The sequence below is a fragment of the Doryrhamphus excisus genome, chromosome 9, assembly GCF_030265055.1.
Source record: "Doryrhamphus excisus isolate RoL2022-K1 chromosome 9, RoL_Dexc_1.0, whole genome shotgun sequence".
Lineage (NCBI taxonomy): Eukaryota > Metazoa > Chordata > Actinopteri > Syngnathiformes > Syngnathidae > Doryrhamphus > Doryrhamphus excisus.
The window spans coordinates 1149668-1168994 of NC_080474.1; the positions used below are offsets into that span (position 1 = coordinate 1149668).

The window sequence follows — 19327 nt, forward strand, 5'->3', positions numbered from 1 at the left end:
TTCATAAAATAAAAATAAAAATAAAAATAAAAATAAAAATAAAAATAAAAATAAAAATAAAAATAAAAATAAAAATAAAAATAAAAATAAAAATAAAAATAAAAATAAAAATAAAAATAAAAATAAAAATAAAAATAAAAATAAAAATAAAAATAAAAATAATCCATAAAAATAACCCATAAAAATAAAAATAAAAATAATAATAAATATGCTTCAATGCCAAGCCCAGTGTGATCCATAAAAAACTGTCCTTGTGTGCTAACTATTGGGCTGGAACATTCTGTTGTTTTGCTATTATCTGTTGGAGAATTACCCCATGGCGGCAAAGATATGGCCCTCCATGATTATTAGCAACAAGTTTCTCCGATGGCGTTTGCATGTCATATCTTTTGTTTTGGTCTGTAGTTTTTCATTGCTTAAAAAAACATGCAAAAAACAGGAAATGGCTTATCATTTTTTTCCACTTTGCACAATGGATATGATCGGAAAAATTGAGTTATGATGTATAACCACCGTACAATGTATGGACTGATCGTGTTTGCATCATTTGATTTTTTCATTCATTCATTCATTTTCTACCGCTTATCCTCACAAGGGTCGCGGGGGATGCTGGAGCCTATCCCAGCTGTCTTCGGGCGAGAGAGGCAGGGTCCACCCTGGATTGGTGGCCAGCCAATCACAGGGCACATATAGACAAACAACCATTCACACTCACATTCATACCTATGGACAATTTGGAGTGGCTAATTAACCTAGCATGTTTTTGGAATGTGGGAGGAAACTTGAGAAAACCCACGCATGCACGGGGAGAACATGCAAACTCCACACAGAGATGGCCGAGGGTGGAATTGAACCCGGGTCTCCTAGCTGTGAGGTCTGCGCGCTAACCACTCGACCACCATGCAGCCCATTTGATTTTTTTTTATTGTTTTTAATAACTACATATACAGTTTATAGTATTTATATGTAAAAAAGTAGGTCTATATATGTTTTTGTGTGTATAAATAAAGAGGTTTAGGTCATTTGTTAAATTTTGTTGTGTTTACTCGCCCAACAAATCCAAGTAAAATCCATAAAAGCATCTGGCAACTGGGGACAAACAGTTAAGCATAGACAAATGATGGCTAGATTATACAGTAGTAGTAATACTGTAGTAATACTGGCACTTGTATTGTATTCTGCATTCATATTTTTGCGTTGTATATTTTTTAGTTGACCTTTTTAAGAGGTTGACGTCGATAATAGTGGATAACGAGGTAGTTGACGTCCCTGACAGTTACTGCGTGTACATTTTTTGCTTTGTAAAAACCTTTTTCTGTCATTCAACAGTGCAGACAATGCAGGACATGCTGGTGGGGGGGGGGGGCGTGGGGTGGGGGGGCCTCCTCACACAAATGCAACCACGGCAAATCACCGTGTGTTGAAGGTCTCTTTGAACGAGGGGGGCCTCCGCTTCCATGTTGCCCCGTCAGGACTTTGCACAATGGGGTCATGCGTCCTTTGGGCGCGAGGTCAGGTATAAAAGCAGTGCGGCGACATGGAGTCAAAGCACGCAGTCCCTTTGAGCTTCCACACTTCCAGCTGCAGCCATGACCATGGGCAAGGTAGGTGGGCGTCTTGGCTCGGAGAACGCCACGTGTCACCATAACCCGATAACGTAACTCCGTCCGTTCCAGATCATCTTCTACGAGGACAGGAACTTCCAGGGTCGTTCCTATGAGACCAGCAGCGACTGCGCTGACATGTCCTCCTACCTGAGCAGGTGCCTGTCCTGCCGGGTGGAGAGCGGCTGCTTCATGGTCTACGACCGCACAAACTACATGGGAAACCAGTTCTTTGTCAGGAGGGGCGAGTACTCCGACTACCAGCGCATGGGCATGAGCGACTGCATCAGGTCTTGCCGCATGATCCCCATGGTACTGTGCAGCCTTCTATCCCTCAGGACCGCCTCGGACATCAACGCTTTTCATTGACTTCCTTCCATTCCATTTACAGCACAGGGGCCAGTTCCGGATCAGGATCTTCGAGAGGGAGAACCTGAGCGGTCAGTCCAACGAGCTGCTGGAGGACTGCGACAACATCATGGAGCGCTTCCGCATGAACGACTGCATGTCCTGCAACGTGCTGGACGGCCACTGGCTGCTGTACGAGCAGCCCAACTTCAGGGGCAGGATGATGTACCTGAGGCCCGGCGAGTACCGCAGCTTCAGGGACATGGGCATGAGCGGCACTCGCTTCATGAGCATGAGGCGCATCATGGACTCCTGTTCTTAGAAGCAGCGGCGCAGCAAAGCAAGATTTTAAATTTAAATGACAAATAAAATCTCTTTTAAATGTACGGCCTTGTGTGGCGTCTCATCTTTGTCGTCCGACAAATGTTCATGATCATGCATACAAAGAACAGAACACGTTGGAATTCGCCCCCCCCCCCCCCCCCCCCCCCCAACACTGGATTGGTTCACATTCCAAGACCCCTCAAACGGCAATAAAACAACACTGATGGAGGCACTCCGAAAAAGCCTAAAAAGTTCCATTTCTGACATCCATTCCACCATGAAACATATGACTTAACATATTAGAGCCCTCTAGCAATGGAATAACACCCCTATAGTCACCGTTACACTCCTATTACCCAATATTGTAGCCATCATAAGAGAAAATAAGACATATAAGCCATATAAAATTTGTTTACCACCTTCTAAACACCCTTCAACATCATTAGAGCCCTTGGAACATGAAATAACACCCCTATAGTCACCGTTACAGTCCTACTACCCAATATTGTAGACATAATAAGAGACATCAAGACATAGAAAACCTGTTTACCACCTTCTAAATACACTTTTTAATATTATTAGAGCCCTCCAGACATGACATAACACCCCTATAGTCACATTTACACTCCTATTACTTATTATAGTAGACTAGTAGACATAATAAAATATAAGACATATAAGCCATATAAAACCTACCATCTAAATATCCTTAAACATCATTAGAGCCCTCTAGACATGAAATAACACCCCTATAGTCACATTTGCACTACTATTGCCGATTATAGTAGATACAATAAAATAAAATAAGTCATATAAAACTTGTTTACCAGCATCTAAATACCCTTAAACATCATTAGAGCCCTCTAGACATGAAATAACACCCCTATAGTCACTGTTACACTACTATTACCCAATATAGTAGACATAATAAGAGACATCAAGACATAGACAATCTGTTTACCACCTTCTAAATACACTTTTTAACATTATTAGAGCTCTCTAGACATGAAATAACACCCCTATAGTCACATTTACACTTCTATTACTTATTATAGTAGACATAATAAAATAAAATAAGACATATAAAACCTGTTTACCACCTTCTGAATACACTTTAACATTATTAGAGCACTTTAGACAGGACATAACACCCCTATAGTCACTGTTACACTCCTATTACCCAATATTGTAGACATAATAAGAGAAAATAAGATATATAAGCCATATAAAAACCTGTTTTCCACCTTCTAAACATCATTAGAGCTCCTGAGACATAAAATAACACCCCTATAGTCACATTTACACTTCTATTACCCAATATTGTAGACATAATAAAAGAAAATAAAACATATAAGCCATGCAACACCTGTTTACCACCTTCTAAATACCCTTTAACATCATTAGAGCCCTCGAGACATGACATAACACCCCTATAGTCACATTTAAACTTCTATTACCTATTATGGTAGACATAATAAAATAAAATAAGACATATAAAAGCAAAAACCAAAGAAGTACTGACACCTCGAGAGTAGTGGTAGTGGTTTCATGGTATACCTCGTTATGAAAAAAATGATGTTTTATCTGGAGTGGATTAATAATTTATTTGCGATATCTTATTTTATTTACTAGCTATATGTACTAGGTATATGTACTAGCTATATGTACTGGCGTTTGTTTACTCAAGCGACACAAGGCGAGCCACAGGTAATTATGAAGAAGACATGTTTTTATTTATCCAAGCCAAGTAGAGCATCCCTAGCACATGTCGGTGATGCGCCTCAAGCTCATGAGCCTGATGCCGCTCATGCCCATCTCCCTGATGCTGCGGTGCTCGCCGGGTCTGACGTAGACCACCCTGCCGCGGAAGTGGGGCTGCTCGTACAGCAGCCAGTGGCCCTCCATCACCTGGCAGGACAGGATGTCGTTCATGCGGAAGCGGTCCATGATGTTGTCGCAGTCCTCCTGCAGCTCGTTGGACTGGCCGCCCATGTTCTCCCTCTCAAAGATCTTGATCCGGAACTGACCCCTGTGCTGTGAACGGAACCCAAATGTGAGTCCGAATGAGGGTCGGGGACTTTCTGTGAACACTGAGCTGTCTTACAAAGGGGATGGTTCTGCAGGATCTGATGGAGTCCAGCGTCATGCCCATGCTCATGAGACGCTGCAGGTCGTGGTACTCGCCCCTCCTGAGGAACAGCTGCAGGCCCATGAAGTTGGGGCGCTCGTAGACCATGAAGCAGCCGCTCTCCACCCGGCAGGACTGGCACCTGCTCAGGACCGAGGTCAGCTCGGGGCAGTCGCTCATGCAGTCATAGGAGCGGCCCTGGAAGTTCTTCTCCTCGAAAAGGATGATCTGAAAAGAGAAGTTTAGCAGCAGCGGATGGGTTTGTTTAGTCGTGGTGCGCGTTCAATCCCGTTACCTTGCCCATGATGGTGCTGTAGGTCGGCCCCGGTGTTGGGATTGGGTTTGCTCTGCCAACTCCATGACTCCAAGGCCCTTTTATACGCCAACCGCGGGGGGGCTGTTATTCAAATGCGCAGAGCTGATGAATCGGCAGACTGGACTTTTGCTGAACTGGGCCTATAAATGTGTAACAATGCTTCCCCGTCCATACATTTCTGGCTGCGGTCGCCCGTATTATGTGTGCGCACCCGGGCTTTGTGCTCACTCGCTCAGTCAGAAGTTTCCGTGCGTATGGCGTGACGGCGTCAACGTGCTGGAAAAAGCCCGGACTGTATGATGAACCGGCACAACTCCACGGCCGTATGAACACTGATTGCCGTGTTGTGGACGCCGTGTTCCGCCATGACTGTGAAGCTTTGTCCTTCTCATCACAGCACAAACAATGACATGCAAGATGAAACATGTTGTTTCTTATCATAAAAAAAAATGTTTTGACATTTGGCTTTTCTCCATCAGGGGGCGCCACAGCCATTCAGTCGTGTGAAGGCTTTTTTGGCTTGGCTTTTAGGTACCATGTCAGCAAATACGTCAACCATGTCATCTGCCAACAGGACGCCATTTGTTATTATACATCTTTCACAAAAAGATTTGATGTTTTTATAAAATCATCACACAGCAACTTAACACTCAAATGTTATACCTCAGAAATTTAGAATATGCATCAATATGAGTTTAATACGGGCTGCACGGTGGACGAGTGGTTAGTGCACAGACCTTAGGGCTAGGAGACCAGGGTTCAATTCCACCCTCGGCCATCTCTGTGTGGAGTTTGCATGTTCTCCCCGTGCATGCGTGGGTTTTCTCCGGGTACTCCGGTTTCCTCCCACATTCCAAAAAATGAATGAATAAAAATATTTTGGGGGGGCTGCACGGTGGTCGAGTGGTTAGCGCGCAGACCTTACAGCTAGGAGACCAGGGTTCAATTCCAATCTCTGTGTGGAGTTTGCATGTTCTCCCCGTGCATGCGTGGGTTTTCTCCGGGTACTCCGGTTTCCGGTTCCGGTTATCTGTGATTAACTGTGATTAATTCCCTGACTTAACCTTGGATGAAATAAGATCAATCACGATCAAATATTTTCATGGTGGACGAGTGGTTAGTGCACAGACCTGACAGATAGGAGACCAGGGTTTAATTCCACCCTCGGCCATCACATTCCAAAAACATGCTAGGTTAATTACTCCAAATTGTCCATAGGTATGAATGTGAGTGTGAATGGTTGTTTGTCTATATGTGCCCTGTGATTGGCTGGCCACCAGTCCAGGGTGGACAATCAATCAATCATCAGTCCTTATTCAAAGATGGACGCCTGATATGATTACTCGGCTCTAAAATGATGACCCGACATGATGGAACCTGCCAGAAGTTAATGCTGACTCATCATGCATCCATAGGATTGGACTGGAGTGTGTTGGATTTGGTTTTTTGTCAAGGTTACCGTGGCGAATGTTCATCGTGAAGGTCGTGATGAAAGTCAATGACAGACGACAGAAAGTTAAAAATCCGACAACTTTTAATAACAAAGCGCTTCGATATTTACAGCAAGCTTTCACTTGATGGCTAAAATTCGGTGACCCTCCTGAAGGAGCCGACGATGGCGCAGGTGGCGCACCAGTCGCGGTACCGCCGGTACTCGCCGGGCCTCAAGAAGTACTGGCGCCCTCGGAAGTTGGGGTACTCGTAGAAGATCCAGTAGCCGTTCATGACGTTACAGGAGTAGATATGGCGGTGGTGGAAACGGTCGGACACACAGGCGCAGTCTTCCACGAACTCCATCATGTGACCGCTGAAGTCGGGCTTCTCGTAGATGCGCAATCTGTACGAGCCTCGGTACTGCGGGGGTAAAAAAAAAAAAAACACGGTCGGCTGTGATTGGTGGATTCGATTCCACACGTGCGTTCTTACCACGGGAATCATCCTGCACGAACGGATGCAGCTGCTGAAGCCCATCCACCTCTGGTAGTCGGGGTACTCGCCCCTCCTCATGAAGTACTGGTGACCCATGAAGTTGGGCCGCTCGTAGATCATGAAGCAGCCGCTCTCCACCCGGATGGAGTTGCAGCGGCTGAAGAAGGAGTGAAGGTCTGTGCAGTCGTTGCTGCACTCATAGCTCCGACCCTGGAAGTTCTTGTCCTCGTAGAAGATGATCTGTCCACAGATGACGCTGTGAAGAGCTGAACCGAACGTGTGCTAAACGTTCCACGCGAGCCGTGTAGAACCTACCTTGCCCATGGTGTCCTTTGGAGAGCTTCCTCATGTTTCCAGGGCTTTTTATAGCGCCCGCCGACAAACAAAGCATTGTTATTCAAATGCTCTCCTTGTTAGAAATGACGGCCGCTGCCGCTTGTTTGGCTTTTTTTTGTGGGGAAATATAGATTTGTATTTGACACAAAAAGGAGAATAAATCATTAAGTGGCTTTGACGTGGATGGACAAAGGAAAGAGCTAGTACCGTATCCGCGCGTCCAGCAGACAATGGCGGGAGAACAATATAGAAGAGCGCCGTCTGCCTGATGTGTTGCCGCCCCGGCGCGGGGAGACATTTGCCATCCGCTCTGCACAGCGCCCGTACGTGCCAAGAAGTCGATTCCCAAGGATTTTAACCTCCGCTTCCTTCGGTCTCAAACCCGAACTTCAGTGTTGGGCGGCGGTCCCTCATTATGGTGGTTAGTTGGTTCCACACCCGGCCCGTATAGTATCAGTCCATCTTACAAAACAAAACATTTTTGTAGTTAGCGCGTAGAAAAACTTTGTTTACTTCTAACTGTGACTTTTAATAATAATAATAATAATACATTTTATTTATATAGCAACTGGGCGGCACGGTGGTCTAGGGGTTAGCGCGCAGACCTCACAGCTAGGAGACCAGGGTTCAATCCCACCCTCGGGCATCTCTGTGTGCATGTTCTCCCCGTGCATGCGTGGGTTTTCTCCGGGTACTCCGGTTTCCTCCCCCATTCCAAAAACATGCTAGGTTAATTAGCCACTCCAAATTGTCCATAGGTTTGAATGTGAGTGTGAATGGTTGTTTGTCTATATGAGCCCTGTGATTGGCTGGCGACCAGTCTAGGGTGTACCCCGCCTTACGCCCGAAGACAGCTGGGATAGGCTCCAGCACCCCCCGCGACCCTCGTGAGGATAAAGCGGTAGAAAATGAATGAATGATTCGGTTGAGCTGGTTTCATAATTATACCTTTTGAGTGTTAAGTTGGTGTGTGATGAGTTTAGTGTTCTTTGTAAGAATATATAGCAACTAAAAGATCGGGTGGCTGGGGAACCCTCCCTGTGGGATGCCACGAGAGCTATGATATATTCTTTTTATCCTGATAAAAAAAATAGTCATACAAAAATATGCTTGCTGACTGTATTGGTTTAAATAAAGTCTACCTAGCTACCTAGCTACCTAGCTACCTAGCTATTCAAAATACTCAAAGACACTTTACAGGAAAATGGAGTTGAATAAAAACAAGTACACAGTGTAAAATATACATTAAAATACAACATTCATTCGTTTATACGCAGATAAAACATGACTAAAAGCGGGGCGGGGCTAAACCTCATTAGAGCTGAAATAACACCCCTATAGTCACTTTTACTCTCCTATTGGTCGTTTGTTTACATTACATTGTGCGGGCTAATCATGTGTAAATCATCTGCAGGGGCTAGCATAGCAAGCTAACTAGTTAGCATCTAAGAAGGGTGTTTCAAACAAAGTGAGGAAGGAGGATATAGGAGACAAAAACTTACCACTTCCACACAAGAATGAGTCTCCACACAGTATGAAAGGTAATGTACTCTAAATACTACAATTTTTTACTCTATGCCATAGTCAACCGCAGAGCAGTGGCCATTTATTGGAAACATGTTTAATTCCATAAGAGATGTTCAGAGGAACTCGAGGCACCCTATTAGCCTTTTTCATAGCTAAAACAAGTACCGCAAAGCATGCTGGGAGGCCCGAAGCATCTCCATGGATGCTGTGTATGATGAGGTGCTACCAGGTCTCTGGCAGGAAGGAGCAGGCAAGAGAAGTTACTGTATATGGGGGGGCCTTACCTGGGGGCCACTGGAGGTACCCCCCCCCCACGCTTGTACACATCCTCCTTGGTGGGGAGCGTGTTTTTCTATGACAGGGATCCGTGCCAAGCTCTTATCAAATGCACTTCTGCCATCTTGTGGTCGTTTGTATGCATTAAAACTACAGTAACATTTGTTGGAGTACACTTGAGTTCCTCTCACACAAAAGAATGTAAAAGATGTATAAATACATATTTGGTATTGAATGAGTTAATATTTAATTTTGCTCTATTTATCCACATTTGGACTCAAATTATGGACCCAGAATTACATAAAAATAAAAATAGCCACTGCTATCATTCCCATCCGCAGGGTGGCGCTATTGCACCACTCGCATTTGCAGCCGACGTTAATAGACAAATACAAAGAAGAGGCAGAAGCACGAAGAAGAAGAAAAAGCGGAAGCAGAAGAAGTTTAAGCATCTTTTGGTAACTTTTATGGTGACTGAAGCTTGTTTTGGACGTTTGGTTAGCTGAGCGGTCCATTGGAAAGGTAAACAAAGACGCTTTATTCCCCGCCTGTTAGCTCTTACAGCTTTCAGTGGACTCTCTTACTAACGTTTACTCCCCTTTTACCACCTTACCACTGCTATTACTACTACTACGACTACGACTACTACTACTACTACTACTACTACTACTACTACTAGAGATTGTGGGAAGAGATTGTGTCATCGCACATTAATGGAGGTGCTTGTACTACGAAGAAGCACAGCCTTACAAAGTCAACATCCATCACTTCTCAGGCAAGCAAGGGGACCTAACGGCCACTAAAGGCGGGGTCTTGCTGAAGGAGGGTCCTATGACAACCACACTCAAGTTGCCTTATCGAAAGTGGGATTCACTGCTACTATTTGTGCTTATGGACTATTTGTTCGGACACTTCTTAACGTGGAAACATTTTGTATAATGCGAGTTGCCATCTTGAGTGGACGTTGCCAGATGTTGTAGAATACGAGTTGCCATGTAATGTGGAAGTTGCCAGGTGTTGTAGAATACGAGTTGCCATCTCATATAGAATTTGCCAGGTGTTGTAAAATAGGACTTGCCATGTTGTATAGAAGTTGCCAGGTGTTGTAGAATAGGAGTTGCCATGTTGTATAGAAGTTGCCAGGTGTTGTAGAATACGAGTTGCCATCTCATGTAGAGGTTGCCAGGTGTTGTAAAATAGGAGTTACCATGTTGTATAGTGGTTGCCAGGTGTTGTAGAATAGGAGTTGTCATGTTGTGTAGAAGTTGCCAGGTGTTGCAGAATATGAGTTCCCATGTCGTGTAGAAGTTGCCAGGTGTTGCAGAATAGGAGTTGCCATGTCGTGTAGAAGTTGCCAGATGTTGTAGAATAGGAGTTGCCATGTTGTGTAGAAGTTGCCAGGTGTTGCAGAATAGGAGTTCCCATGTCGTGTAGAAGTTGCCAGGTGTTGTAGAATACGAGTTGCCATGCAGTCTAGATGTTGCCAGGTGTTGTGGAATACAAGTTGCCATGTTGTATAGAAGTTGCCAGGTCGGGAAGAATATGAGTACCCATGTCGTGTAGAAGTTGCCAGGTGTTGTAGAATACGAGTTGCCATGTAATGTGGAAGTTGCCAAGTGTTGTAGAATAGGAGTTGCCATGTTGTGTAGAAGTTGCCAGGTGTTGCAGAATACGAGTTCCCATGTCGTGTAGAAGTTGCCAGGTTTTGTAGAATATGAGTTCCCATGTCGTGTAGAAGTTGCCAGGTGTTCTAGAATACGAGTTGCCATGTAATGTGTAAGTTGCCAGGTGTTGTAGAATATGAGTTCCCATGTCGCGTAGAAGTTGCCAGGTGTTGTAGAATACGAGTTGCCACGTAATGTGGTAGTTGCCATGCAGTCTACACGTTGCCGGGTCTTGTAGAATATGAGTTCCCATGTCGCGTAGAAGTTGCCAGGTGTTGTAGAATACGAGTTGCCATGTAATGTGGAAGTTGCCAGGTGTTGTAAAATACGAGTTGCCAGGTGTTGTAGAATATGAGTTCCCATGTCGTGTAGAAATTGCCAGGTGTTGTAGAATACAAGTTGCCATGTAGTGTGGAAGTTGCCAGGTGTTGCAGAAGAGGAGTTTGACAATATCTTAATATTTTACCTCCTGGTGGATGATCAATGTGTGCCTGCCAAGTATCCATGATGTGCGTCCTACACAAGCTCACAATAATTGCAGCTTCAATTGTGTTTCAGCTGATCGTGTCCGCTTCCTGCCATGGACTCAGAGTTGCTGATTGGCTGGCAACAGGAGAGGGTGGAGCTACATCAGGAAGTGCGGCTGCTGCAGGAGGAACTTGTGGAGAGTCGAGCGGAAAGGGAGGAGCTAGCGTCCAGGAACCGGGCCCTCAATGAGCGGGTGAGGGTGGGGGCGCAGATCGGCTAAAACACAGGAGTCCAAAGTGCGACCTGCGTGCCGTTTGCAGCCCACGACTTGTTTTTTTTTTTATTGGGCAACAGCACATTGTAAAAAAAATACAGTTAAATGTCACAAAAGCATGTTGAAAGCATAATGTAAAGGTAAAAGTTGCTACTTAAGCTAATAAGCTAATAAAAATCCACTTTGTGAGCAGCTGGAGCTATCATTAGCCACCTCGCTGGCCCCACAGCACCAGGAGGAGGAGCACAGGGCGTGGAGGAGGCAGGTCCGGGAGGCCAGGGAGAGGGAGGCCCGTCAGGCTCTGCTCGTCCACCGGCTCCAGAACAAGGTGACGCCTGCTAGCGTTAGCGTTAGCATTAGCGCTAGCTGTCCTGTCAGCTGCAGAGAGAGACAGGCTGGTGTTTGCGTCACTGCTAACAAGGTGAACGTGTGCAGGTGCTGGAGTACAGAGATCGATGTCACAGCTTGGACCTTCAACTCAAAGCACAGACCACCAAGCTAGTACACACGCAGGTCTCTACTACTACATAGTACTACTACACTTCTTTCATTGTGTAGTACTACGTGCATGTGTGTGTTTTTTTGTAGCAAAGTATCAACGAGGACAAGTGTGAGTCTTTGGAGAGCGCCCTCATCAGGCTTGAAGAGGAACAACAAAGGTAGGCGTTTGGATGTTGCGTACTGCGTGTACAAGTACAAGTATATTAAAATGCAGTACAGGAAGAAGGTGGTAAATATCGTGCACTGTGCAGGGCTTCCGGCTTGAACGAGGCCAATTCCTTTCTGCGGCTGCACCTCAGCCAATCGGAGCGGGCCAACGAGGTCCTGCGAGTGGACGTGCGTGAGCTGACGCGTGATTTGACAAGAGCTCTGGAGGAGGCGGAGCGCCGAGCGTGTGATTGGCAGCACGAGAGAGAGGTGCGGTGACTGGCGCCGCATGGGGGGCAGAGTGGCAGTGATGTCATCACGGTGTGTGGTGTCCAGTGTGTGTCAGGTCACGTGACGCGGCAGCAGGCTCAGCTCTTGCGTGTGTGGCGGTCCGTGATGGCGCTCAGACAACACTGCCGCGCTGTCAGAACCGCCGCCGACAGGTAGTGCGAGGAGTGCCTTGCTCGTGTATGCGCGCACACATTCACGTCCTCCATGCTTGTGTGTGTGTGTGTGTGTGTGTGTGTGTGCGTGTGTGTGTGTGTGTGTACAGAGATCTGTTGGAGCTGAAGGCGGAGCTCTCCCGTCTTTCCTTGTCGGTCCTGTCCAGCTGTGACTCCGCCTCCTTGCACCTCATCAAGCTCTCCCCCCTGCCTCCTCCGCCCGCCGACCTCCTGACCTCTCTCACATCCGAGCGGCCGCCCCAGCCTCCCACCTCCTCCGTCTCCTCTTCCACCCTTGGAACCTTCACCGTTGGAGAGCTGGAAGTGGAGCCAGAGGACAGGTATTTGTTTAGACGTTACACATATGTGATGTCATGTAGTATAAAATACACAATGTACACAAGTAATACCTGTAGTTTGGAGGATGGATGCCGGTATGGATCTCTGGTCCATCCACTCCACCGCCAATAATAATCCATCCAGCCGTTTTCTATGCCGCTTATCCTCATTAAGGTGTTAAGTCTTAGCTTACAGTCGTTAAGCTAACATGTTTTTGGAATATGGGAGGGAAAAAAAGCGGCGTACTCGGACAAAAGCCGCGCCATCACTGTACCGTGTATTGGCTTTTTTCTGGAACTGAGGAGTGGTCTTCACCCCTTTTGTTACATTGCTGACTCCGCAGCTATCATAGTGTGTGTAACGTTCTGATTGGAGTACGCTAACCGGGCTAGCGTACGCAAAGCAAGGCTCATGTCTTACAGGATGCTGGAGCGGAGGGAGCGAGACGCAAACTTGGAGGTTGTGGCTCGGGCCGTCATCAAGCTGGTGAGTGGCAGTTAGGTTAAGTGTTCGATGAAGGACCAAATGATCAGGATGTCAACACGGCTAGCAAGGTCACTCTCCAACTCATTTCCTGAATACACTCCCTAATGTCCGGACACCAAAGGAGGATGGTACTAGGCCAGGGGTGGGCAAACTTTTTGACTCGCGGGTGGCAGACTATATATTTTACACGTAACAGTCCACCTGGTATTATTGTATCTGTAAAATTGTCATGCAATCTGCTATTATTATTTATTATTTTATATTTATATTTAAATATTTAAAAAATAATAAAATATTATAATAATTAAAATAATAATTATTCTATTATTATTATGTAAAATATGCAAATATAACAATATTCATTCATTCATTTTCTACCGCTTTTTCCTCACGAGGGTCGCGGGGGGTGCTGGAGCCTATCCCAGCTGTCTTCGGGCGTAAGGCGGGGTACACCCTGGACTGGTCGCCAGCCAATCACAGGGCACACATAGACAAACAACCATTCACACTCACATTCATACCTATGGACAATTTGGAGTCGCCAATTAACCTAGCATGTTTTTGGAATGTGAGAGGAAAACCCGGAGTACCCGGAGAAAACCCACGCATGCACGGGGAGAACATGCAAACTCCACACAGAGATGCCTGAGGGTGGAATTGAACCCTGGTCTCCTAGCTGTGAGGTCTGTGCGCTAACCCCTAGACCACCGTGCCACCCAATATAACAATATTATTATATATAATTAATATAATAATTAGCATTAATATAATAAATATAATAATCATAATAGTTATAATAATAATATAATAATTATTATTTTAATTTTTATTATTATTATGTGCTTGTGTCTCTTTTTTCAGGAGCACTTTGTAAACAACAGACCATGTCAAACAACGAAATTGATACAACCATGAAAAGGTTGGCTCAGGCCATGATGCCAGGTTGTATGTTGACTTTAAATGAAATACTTTGGAAAGATTGGGCGGGCCGTATTCAAACACTTGGCGGGCCGGATGTGGCCCCCGGGCCGTAGTTTGCCCACCACTGTACTAGGCCCTTTTGTGAGTCTGGAGGCGGGGCCGCTAGCATACACACAGACGTATGTTGCAATAAATGTCATGTCTAGTTCTCATAAGGGTTGATCCTCCCCTTCCTCTACGCAGCCAAGATGGCCACCATTGAGGGTGGTAAGGGTCCAGTACTGTGCGCTCACCTTTTTCTGTGTAACAAGCGCGTACTCGTTAGCACGTGCATACGCACTCAGAAGGCTAAGTGCACTGAGTCTAAGTCCACAAGTGTGCCAAACTGAGACGCTGACTTTGAATTCAACAACTTCCTTCTTTCGCCGTCAGTCTCGGGTGCTGGACGGCAGCGCCCCCGCCCACTCGGCCGTCGGTCAGGACACGTCCTCCTTGCTGTCCATCCTGTCTGCCACCGAGAGCGCCCTACAGTGGAGACAGCAGGAAGTGCAGGTGCGTACCAACACACGGGAACTACGCTCGCAGCTCGCAGACGCGCCAGTGAATGTGATGTGTTTGTCAGAGGGCGGAGCTTAGTGCGCGGCGCCTCAGTGAGGACAACCGTTATCTTCAGATGCGACTGGGACAGCTGGAGGAAGACAACATTCTTCACAAAAGTGCACAGAGCACTGACACGGTGATGAGCAGGTCCGCAGCTGTCAATCAACCTGTCCTCCATCAGGAAGAGATCTGTCATGACCGTACGTCCGTGTGTCTCCTTCACAGAACGCAGGAGACCACATCTCCATCTCCACGCCAACAGCTGGAGCAGCAGAGAGGGGTGGAGCTTCGCAGCAAGGAGGCGGAGCTACAGAAGAGGCAGGAGGTCCTCCTTCGAGGAGAGGTGGAGCTTCACAGGAAGGAGGAAAGCGTTCAGAGAAAAGAGGCGGAGCTACAGAAGAGGGAGGCTGTCCTCTGTCAAGGAGAGGCGGAGCTTGGCAGCAGGGAGGTGGAGCTACAGAGGAGAGAGGAGGTACTCAGTCAAGGACAGGTGGAGCTTGGCAACAAGGAGGAGGAGGTTGAGAGAAAAGAGGCGGAGCTGCAAAAGAGGGAGGAAATCCTCCGTCAAGGAGAGGAACAGGTCGGCAACAAGGAGGAGGAGATTGAGAGAAAAGAGGCGGAGCTACAAAAGAGGGAGGAACTCCTCCATCAAGGAGAGGAACAGGTTGGCAACAAGGAGGAGGAGATTGAGAGAAAAGAGGCGGAGCTACAAAAGAGGGAGGAAATCCTCCATCAAGGAGGGGAACAGGTTGGCAACAAGGAGGAGGAGATTGAGAGAAAAGAGGCGGAGCTACAAAGGAGGGAGGAACTCCTCCGTCAAGGAGAAGAACAGGTCGGCAACAAGGAGGAGGAGGTTGAGAGAAAAGAGGCGGAGCTACGAAAGAGGGAGGAAATCCTCCGTCAAGGAGAGGAGGACCTCGGCGGCAAGGAGGAAGTGGTCCGTAGAAAGGAGGAGGAGCTGCAGAAGAGAGACCAGGTCTTCTTTCAAGAGCAGGTGGAGCTTGGCTGCAAGGAGGAAGAGGTCCGCGGGAAGGAGGCGGCGCTACAGAAGAGGGAGCAACTCCTCCGTCAAGGAGAGGTGGAGCTTGGCCGCAAGGAGGAAGTGGTTTGCCGAAAAGAGGCAGAGTTACAAAAGAAGGAGGAGGTCCTCTTTCAAGGACAGGTGGAGCTTGGCTGCAAGGAGGAAGAGGTTGAGAGCAAGGAGGCGGCGCTACAGAAGAGGGAGGAGGTCCTCCGTCAACAAGAGGTGGCGCTCCGTGGCCAGAGGCAGCAGTTGGAGAGCAAGGAGATGGAGCTACAGAAGAACAGGAAAGAGCTCCATCAAGGAGAGGTGGAGCTTGGCAACAAGGAGGAGGAAGTCGAGAGAAAGGGGGAGGAGCTACAGAAAATGGAGGACAAGCTGCACAAAGAAGAGGAGGAGGTGAAGAGCAAGGAGATGGCGCTACAAAGGATGAGGGAGGTCCTGAGTCAAGGACAGGGGGAGCTTCGGAGCAGGGAAAAGGATATGCAATCCAAGGAGGAGGAGCTACAGAAGGAGAAGGAGGAGCTTTTTAATAAAGAGGCGGAGCTTCAGCGCAAGGAGGAGGAAGTCCATCAAGGAGAGGTCGATGTTCAGCAGAGGTAGGACGAGGAGCACCACTGTGACGGCCATGCGACTTGACCGAGGTCTACCGTGTTGTTTCTCCTTCCCAGACTTGACGCTGAGCTCCTGGAGAAAGAAGCCATCATCAAAGATCTGAAGGTGAGCTTCAGTGTCTTTTTATTCAGGTCCTTCAAACTCAAACGTTGTCCCGTAGGGGACGGTAGAAGGTCACCAGCAGGCCAGAGTGAGAGCAGAAGAAGAGGCGGCCAACGCCAGTGACGCTCTGATGAAGGTTGGTCTTCTCAACATCCATAAGATAACAGGATTAGAAGAACCAGAACCTTCTCGTGTTCTCCTTAGCGCTCCTCTCAGCACGCCTCTGTTTTGGAGGAGCTGATGCAAGCGCAGACGCAGCTACAACAGGCAGCGAAGGACATGGACGGGATGGAGCGTCTCCACGAGGAGCAGCAGCGAGAGAGCAGGAGGTTGCAGGAGATGCGACAACTTCTGCAAAGACAGGAGGAGGATCAGGATGAGCAGGCGCGGGAGTTGAGGTGCGCTGACGGACGCGCAGGAGGTGCGCCGCGAGACGTGGTCAGGGTCCAAAGTGTCAGCTCTTGGCTTTCTTCAGGTCCCGCTCCTTGTCTCTGCTGGAGCAGCTTGAGGAGCGCCACGCGCAGCTGCAGCGCGCCAACGAGGAGCGAAATCGCCTGAGCGCGCACGTGCAGACGCTGCAGCAGGCCAAAGACGCGCTCGGCGGTCAGTACTTCTTCTTCTTCTTCGCCTTTCAGTCCATCTGCTGGAGGACTCACCTTCTCCTTCTCTCCTCCCCGCTGAAGGTGAGGTGCAATGTCTGAGGGAGGAGCTGCACCAGAGGGAGATGGCAGCGAGGAGGACGGAGGAGCTGGAGAAGAAGAGGAGAGAAGTCTGGCAAAGAACGAGGAAGGAGTTAGCGATAAATAAGAAGAAGAAGGAGGAGGCGGCGTCGAAGGAGGTGGACGTGGTCCCGAAAGAAAAAGACGGAGAAGAAGGGAAGGAGGAGCAGATGCAGATTCTCCACGCGGGCATCGAGAAAGAGGAATTGGAGGAAGAAGTGATCCAATGGAGGACACAGGCTGAACTGAGTGCCAAGGAGGTTGCCCAGATCTCCTGCAGGCTGGAGGAGCGAGAATTGGAGATCCAGCAGCTGAGAAACACACTGAAAGAGAAGGAGGAGCACAGAATAAGAGAGATGGAGAGGAGACGTCACGAAGAGAGGAGGCAACCGGAAGACGGCTGTGAGGAAACCCAAGAGGAGGAGGAGGAGGAGGAGGGGAAGAGGAGGCGAGAAGCTTTGATTGACAAGGAGGTCCATGCAGCTCAGGAGGAATGTGCCCTAAGAGAGAAGGCAGCATGGCGGGAGTTGCAGCAGACGCAAGTGATGGAGACACAGAAGGCACAAGAGAAGCTCCTGAGGGCCGAGGAGGTGGCCAGGGCTCTTAGGGAGGACTTGAGGAGGGAAGAGTGGAGGAGAAACGAGGCGCAGGAAGAACTTAAAGGAGCGCAGCACATGGTGGAGGTGATGGAGGTCAACCTAAAAGCCTTGGAGAACCAGGTACAATAGCGATATTACCCCTGCCATGTAGAAGATGAGAAGATGAGATGAAGCTCCTAATGTGGATGAGGAACCTGCTCCTGTCCTGATGGTGGCGCTGAAGGTACGTTGCTTCTGTGTCCAGGTGAAGGACAGCAAGACTCGGGCCCGGGAGGATGAGGAGGTGGAGATGAAGACTCTGAGGCGACGCCTTCATGTGTGTAGCTTGTTTCCATAGCAACTGTATTCCTGTCACGGTCCTGCAATGATCGCTGATGTCCGTCTTACCCAGGAGAGCCACGAAGAGGAGCAGCGTCTGAGGAGCGCCTTAGAGGGGGAGAAGAAGACCAGTCATGATCGAGGAGTTACAGTCGATCAGCTGGAGGCCAAGCTGAGAAATCTGGAGGAGGATTTGAGGCAGGCGCTGCGCGAGGGGAGCAGACAGGCAGGAGAACGATGGAGAAGAGAAGAGCTATGGAAGACCGAGGAGGAGAAGAAAGAAGATGAGGAGCAAATGAAGAGAGATGAGGAGGAAAGAGATCAGGAACAGGATGTGGAGTTAAGAACCGTAGAAGCGGATGTCCAAGCTCTCGGGGACGAGGTGCCGTCTGAAACGCGGGATGAGCATGACCGCTCGAGAACGAGAACCAGCATGAGCACGGAGGAGAAGGTGCGCTGTGTCCTGGAGGAGGAGGACACGAGGAGGCGACACATGCAAAACGACGCCGAGGTTAGCTTTGATGTCCGAGTCCTGTCAAAACACCACTGGGAGATCACCCAGGCCTGATGGTTCCTCGGGGGAGGAGCCTGACGCCTGAAGGCTCATTGTGTCCTGATGTTCTCCCCAAAGGCGCGTGTCATCACTCGGAGAACGCCTGAGAGCGGATGGGAGATGGAGGACCTCCAACGCAGGCGTCAGAGCGCTTCACGTGAAGGATCAGCTGACAGACTCTTGTTGCAGAGCTGCGTGGCCTACCTGGAGCTGAAGCTGGACCGGGCCCAGAAGAAAAGCCATCATCTGAAAGAGCAGAAGAAGAGACTGAAGACGGAGAGAGACACACTGAGACAGGTACATGTACAGCACAGTAGGGGTGAGATACCAGGATGGACACTATCTAATATGTTCTCCTCAGGTGAGTCAACTTCACGTGGCGCTGGCGGTCGATAGCCAGCAGAGGGCGATGTCGGTGCAGAAGCCGTGCGGGAAAAAACTGAGTGACTCTTTGGTGGCCGTCACTCTCTGTCCAATAGCGTCAGTTCTACAGTCAGAGACGCAGCGATTGGACGGCAGTCTGAGGAAGGAGGAGCTTCGCATGTCACTTGGCCAATCGTGACAGGGGACTGAGGAGAAAAAGGGTATTTCATGACAGTGTTATTTATTTATTGCTGTTGATAAGTATCAAAACCAACAGGATGTTACGTCATACATGTCAGATGTTTTATCAATACAAAAATATTCTTCGATTGTCTTTGCTTGTTGAAGATCATTTCTCACAGCACGTCATTCTCCGTGTGCGCCACACGGTGGCAGCAGACGGAAG

The 19327-nt window shown here is 48.0% G+C and overlaps 4 protein-coding genes across 5 annotated transcripts; 2 read left to right on the forward strand and 2 right to left on the reverse strand.

Annotated features, from left to right (window-relative positions):
- The first annotated feature begins 1469 nt into the window (after positions 1-1469).
- LOC131135544 (gamma-crystallin M3-like) lies at positions 1470-2338 on the forward strand. The gene is made up of 3 exons (XM_058081578.1): positions 1470-1604; positions 1677-1916; positions 1996-2338. The coding sequence occupies exons 1-3, from the start codon at positions 1590-1592 to the stop codon at positions 2272-2274; spliced, it is 534 nt and encodes a 177-aa protein (XP_057937561.1). The 5' UTR covers positions 1470-1589; the 3' UTR covers positions 2275-2338.
- A 1649-nt stretch (positions 2339-3987) lies between these two features.
- On the reverse strand, positions 3988-4767 carry LOC131135574 (gamma-crystallin M1-like). The gene is made up of 3 exons (XM_058081634.1): positions 4700-4767; positions 4381-4632; positions 3988-4310 (listed from the first exon to the last, which is right to left on the reverse strand). The coding sequence occupies exons 1-3, from the start codon at positions 4706-4708 to the stop codon at positions 4035-4037; spliced, it is 537 nt and encodes a 178-aa protein (XP_057937617.1). The 5' UTR covers positions 4709-4767; the 3' UTR covers positions 3988-4034.
- Positions 4768-6236: 1469 nt separating this feature from the next.
- LOC131136283 (gamma-crystallin M2-like) lies at positions 6237-7096 on the reverse strand. The gene is made up of 3 exons (XM_058082970.1): positions 6965-7096; positions 6647-6889; positions 6237-6574 (listed from the first exon to the last, which is right to left on the reverse strand). Exons 1-3 carry the CDS (start codon positions 6971-6973, stop codon positions 6302-6304), a joined length of 525 nt encoding a protein of 174 aa, XP_057938953.1. The 5' UTR covers positions 6974-7096; the 3' UTR covers positions 6237-6301.
- Positions 7097-9172: 2076 nt separating this feature from the next.
- Positions 9173-19255, forward strand: si:dkey-230p4.1 (trichohyalin). 2 transcript variants are annotated; one of them, XM_058082952.1, is made up of 21 exons: positions 9173-9310; positions 11011-11173; positions 11388-11522; positions 11630-11707; positions 11783-11853; positions 11947-12112; positions 12179-12285; positions 12396-12626; positions 13047-13110; positions 14464-14583; positions 14654-14778; positions 14857-16251; positions 16324-16372; positions 16428-16505; positions 16574-16767; positions 16845-16972; positions 17053-17807; positions 17932-18003; positions 18079-18516; positions 18637-18855; positions 18920-19255. In XM_058082952.1, the coding sequence occupies exons 2-21, from the start codon at positions 11033-11035 to the stop codon at positions 19118-19120; spliced, it is 4767 nt and encodes a 1588-aa protein (XP_057938935.1). In that variant the 5' UTR covers positions 9173-9310; positions 11011-11032; the 3' UTR covers positions 19121-19255. The 2 variants fall into 2 exon arrangements, with proteins under 2 accessions (XP_057938935.1, XP_057938936.1); XM_058082953.1 differs by lacking the exon at positions 9173-9310 and adding an exon at positions 9385-9563.
- Positions 19256-19327: the final 72 nt, after the last annotated feature.

Excerpts from the sequence above, each read along its gene's own strand:
- LOC131136283 (XM_058082970.1), bottom strand. Across the intron at positions 6,575-6,646 it reads CGTGCAGGATGATTCCCGTG|TACCGAGGCTCGTACAGATT; the intron begins GTAAGAACGCAC and ends TTACCCCCGCAG.
- si:dkey-230p4.1 (XM_058082952.1), top strand. The coding sequence starts at position 11,033 with ATGGACTCAGAGTTGCTGATTGGCTGGCAACAGGAGAGGGTGGAGCTA. Across the intron at positions 14,584-14,653 it reads GGAGACAGCAGGAAGTGCAG|AGGGCGGAGCTTAGTGCGCG; the intron begins GTGCGTACCAAC and ends TGTGTTTGTCAG. Across the intron at positions 16,506-16,573 it reads CCAGTGACGCTCTGATGAAG|CGCTCCTCTCAGCACGCCTC; the intron begins GTTGGTCTTCTC and ends TGTTCTCCTTAG.
- LOC131135544 (XM_058081578.1), top strand. Across the intron at positions 1,917-1,995 it reads CTTGCCGCATGATCCCCATG|CACAGGGGCCAGTTCCGGAT; the intron begins GTACTGTGCAGC and ends TTCCATTTACAG.
- LOC131135574 (XM_058081634.1), bottom strand. Across the intron at positions 4,311-4,380 it reads CCTGCAGAACCATCCCCTTT|CACAGGGGTCAGTTCCGGAT; the intron begins GTAAGACAGCTC and ends TTCCGTTCACAG.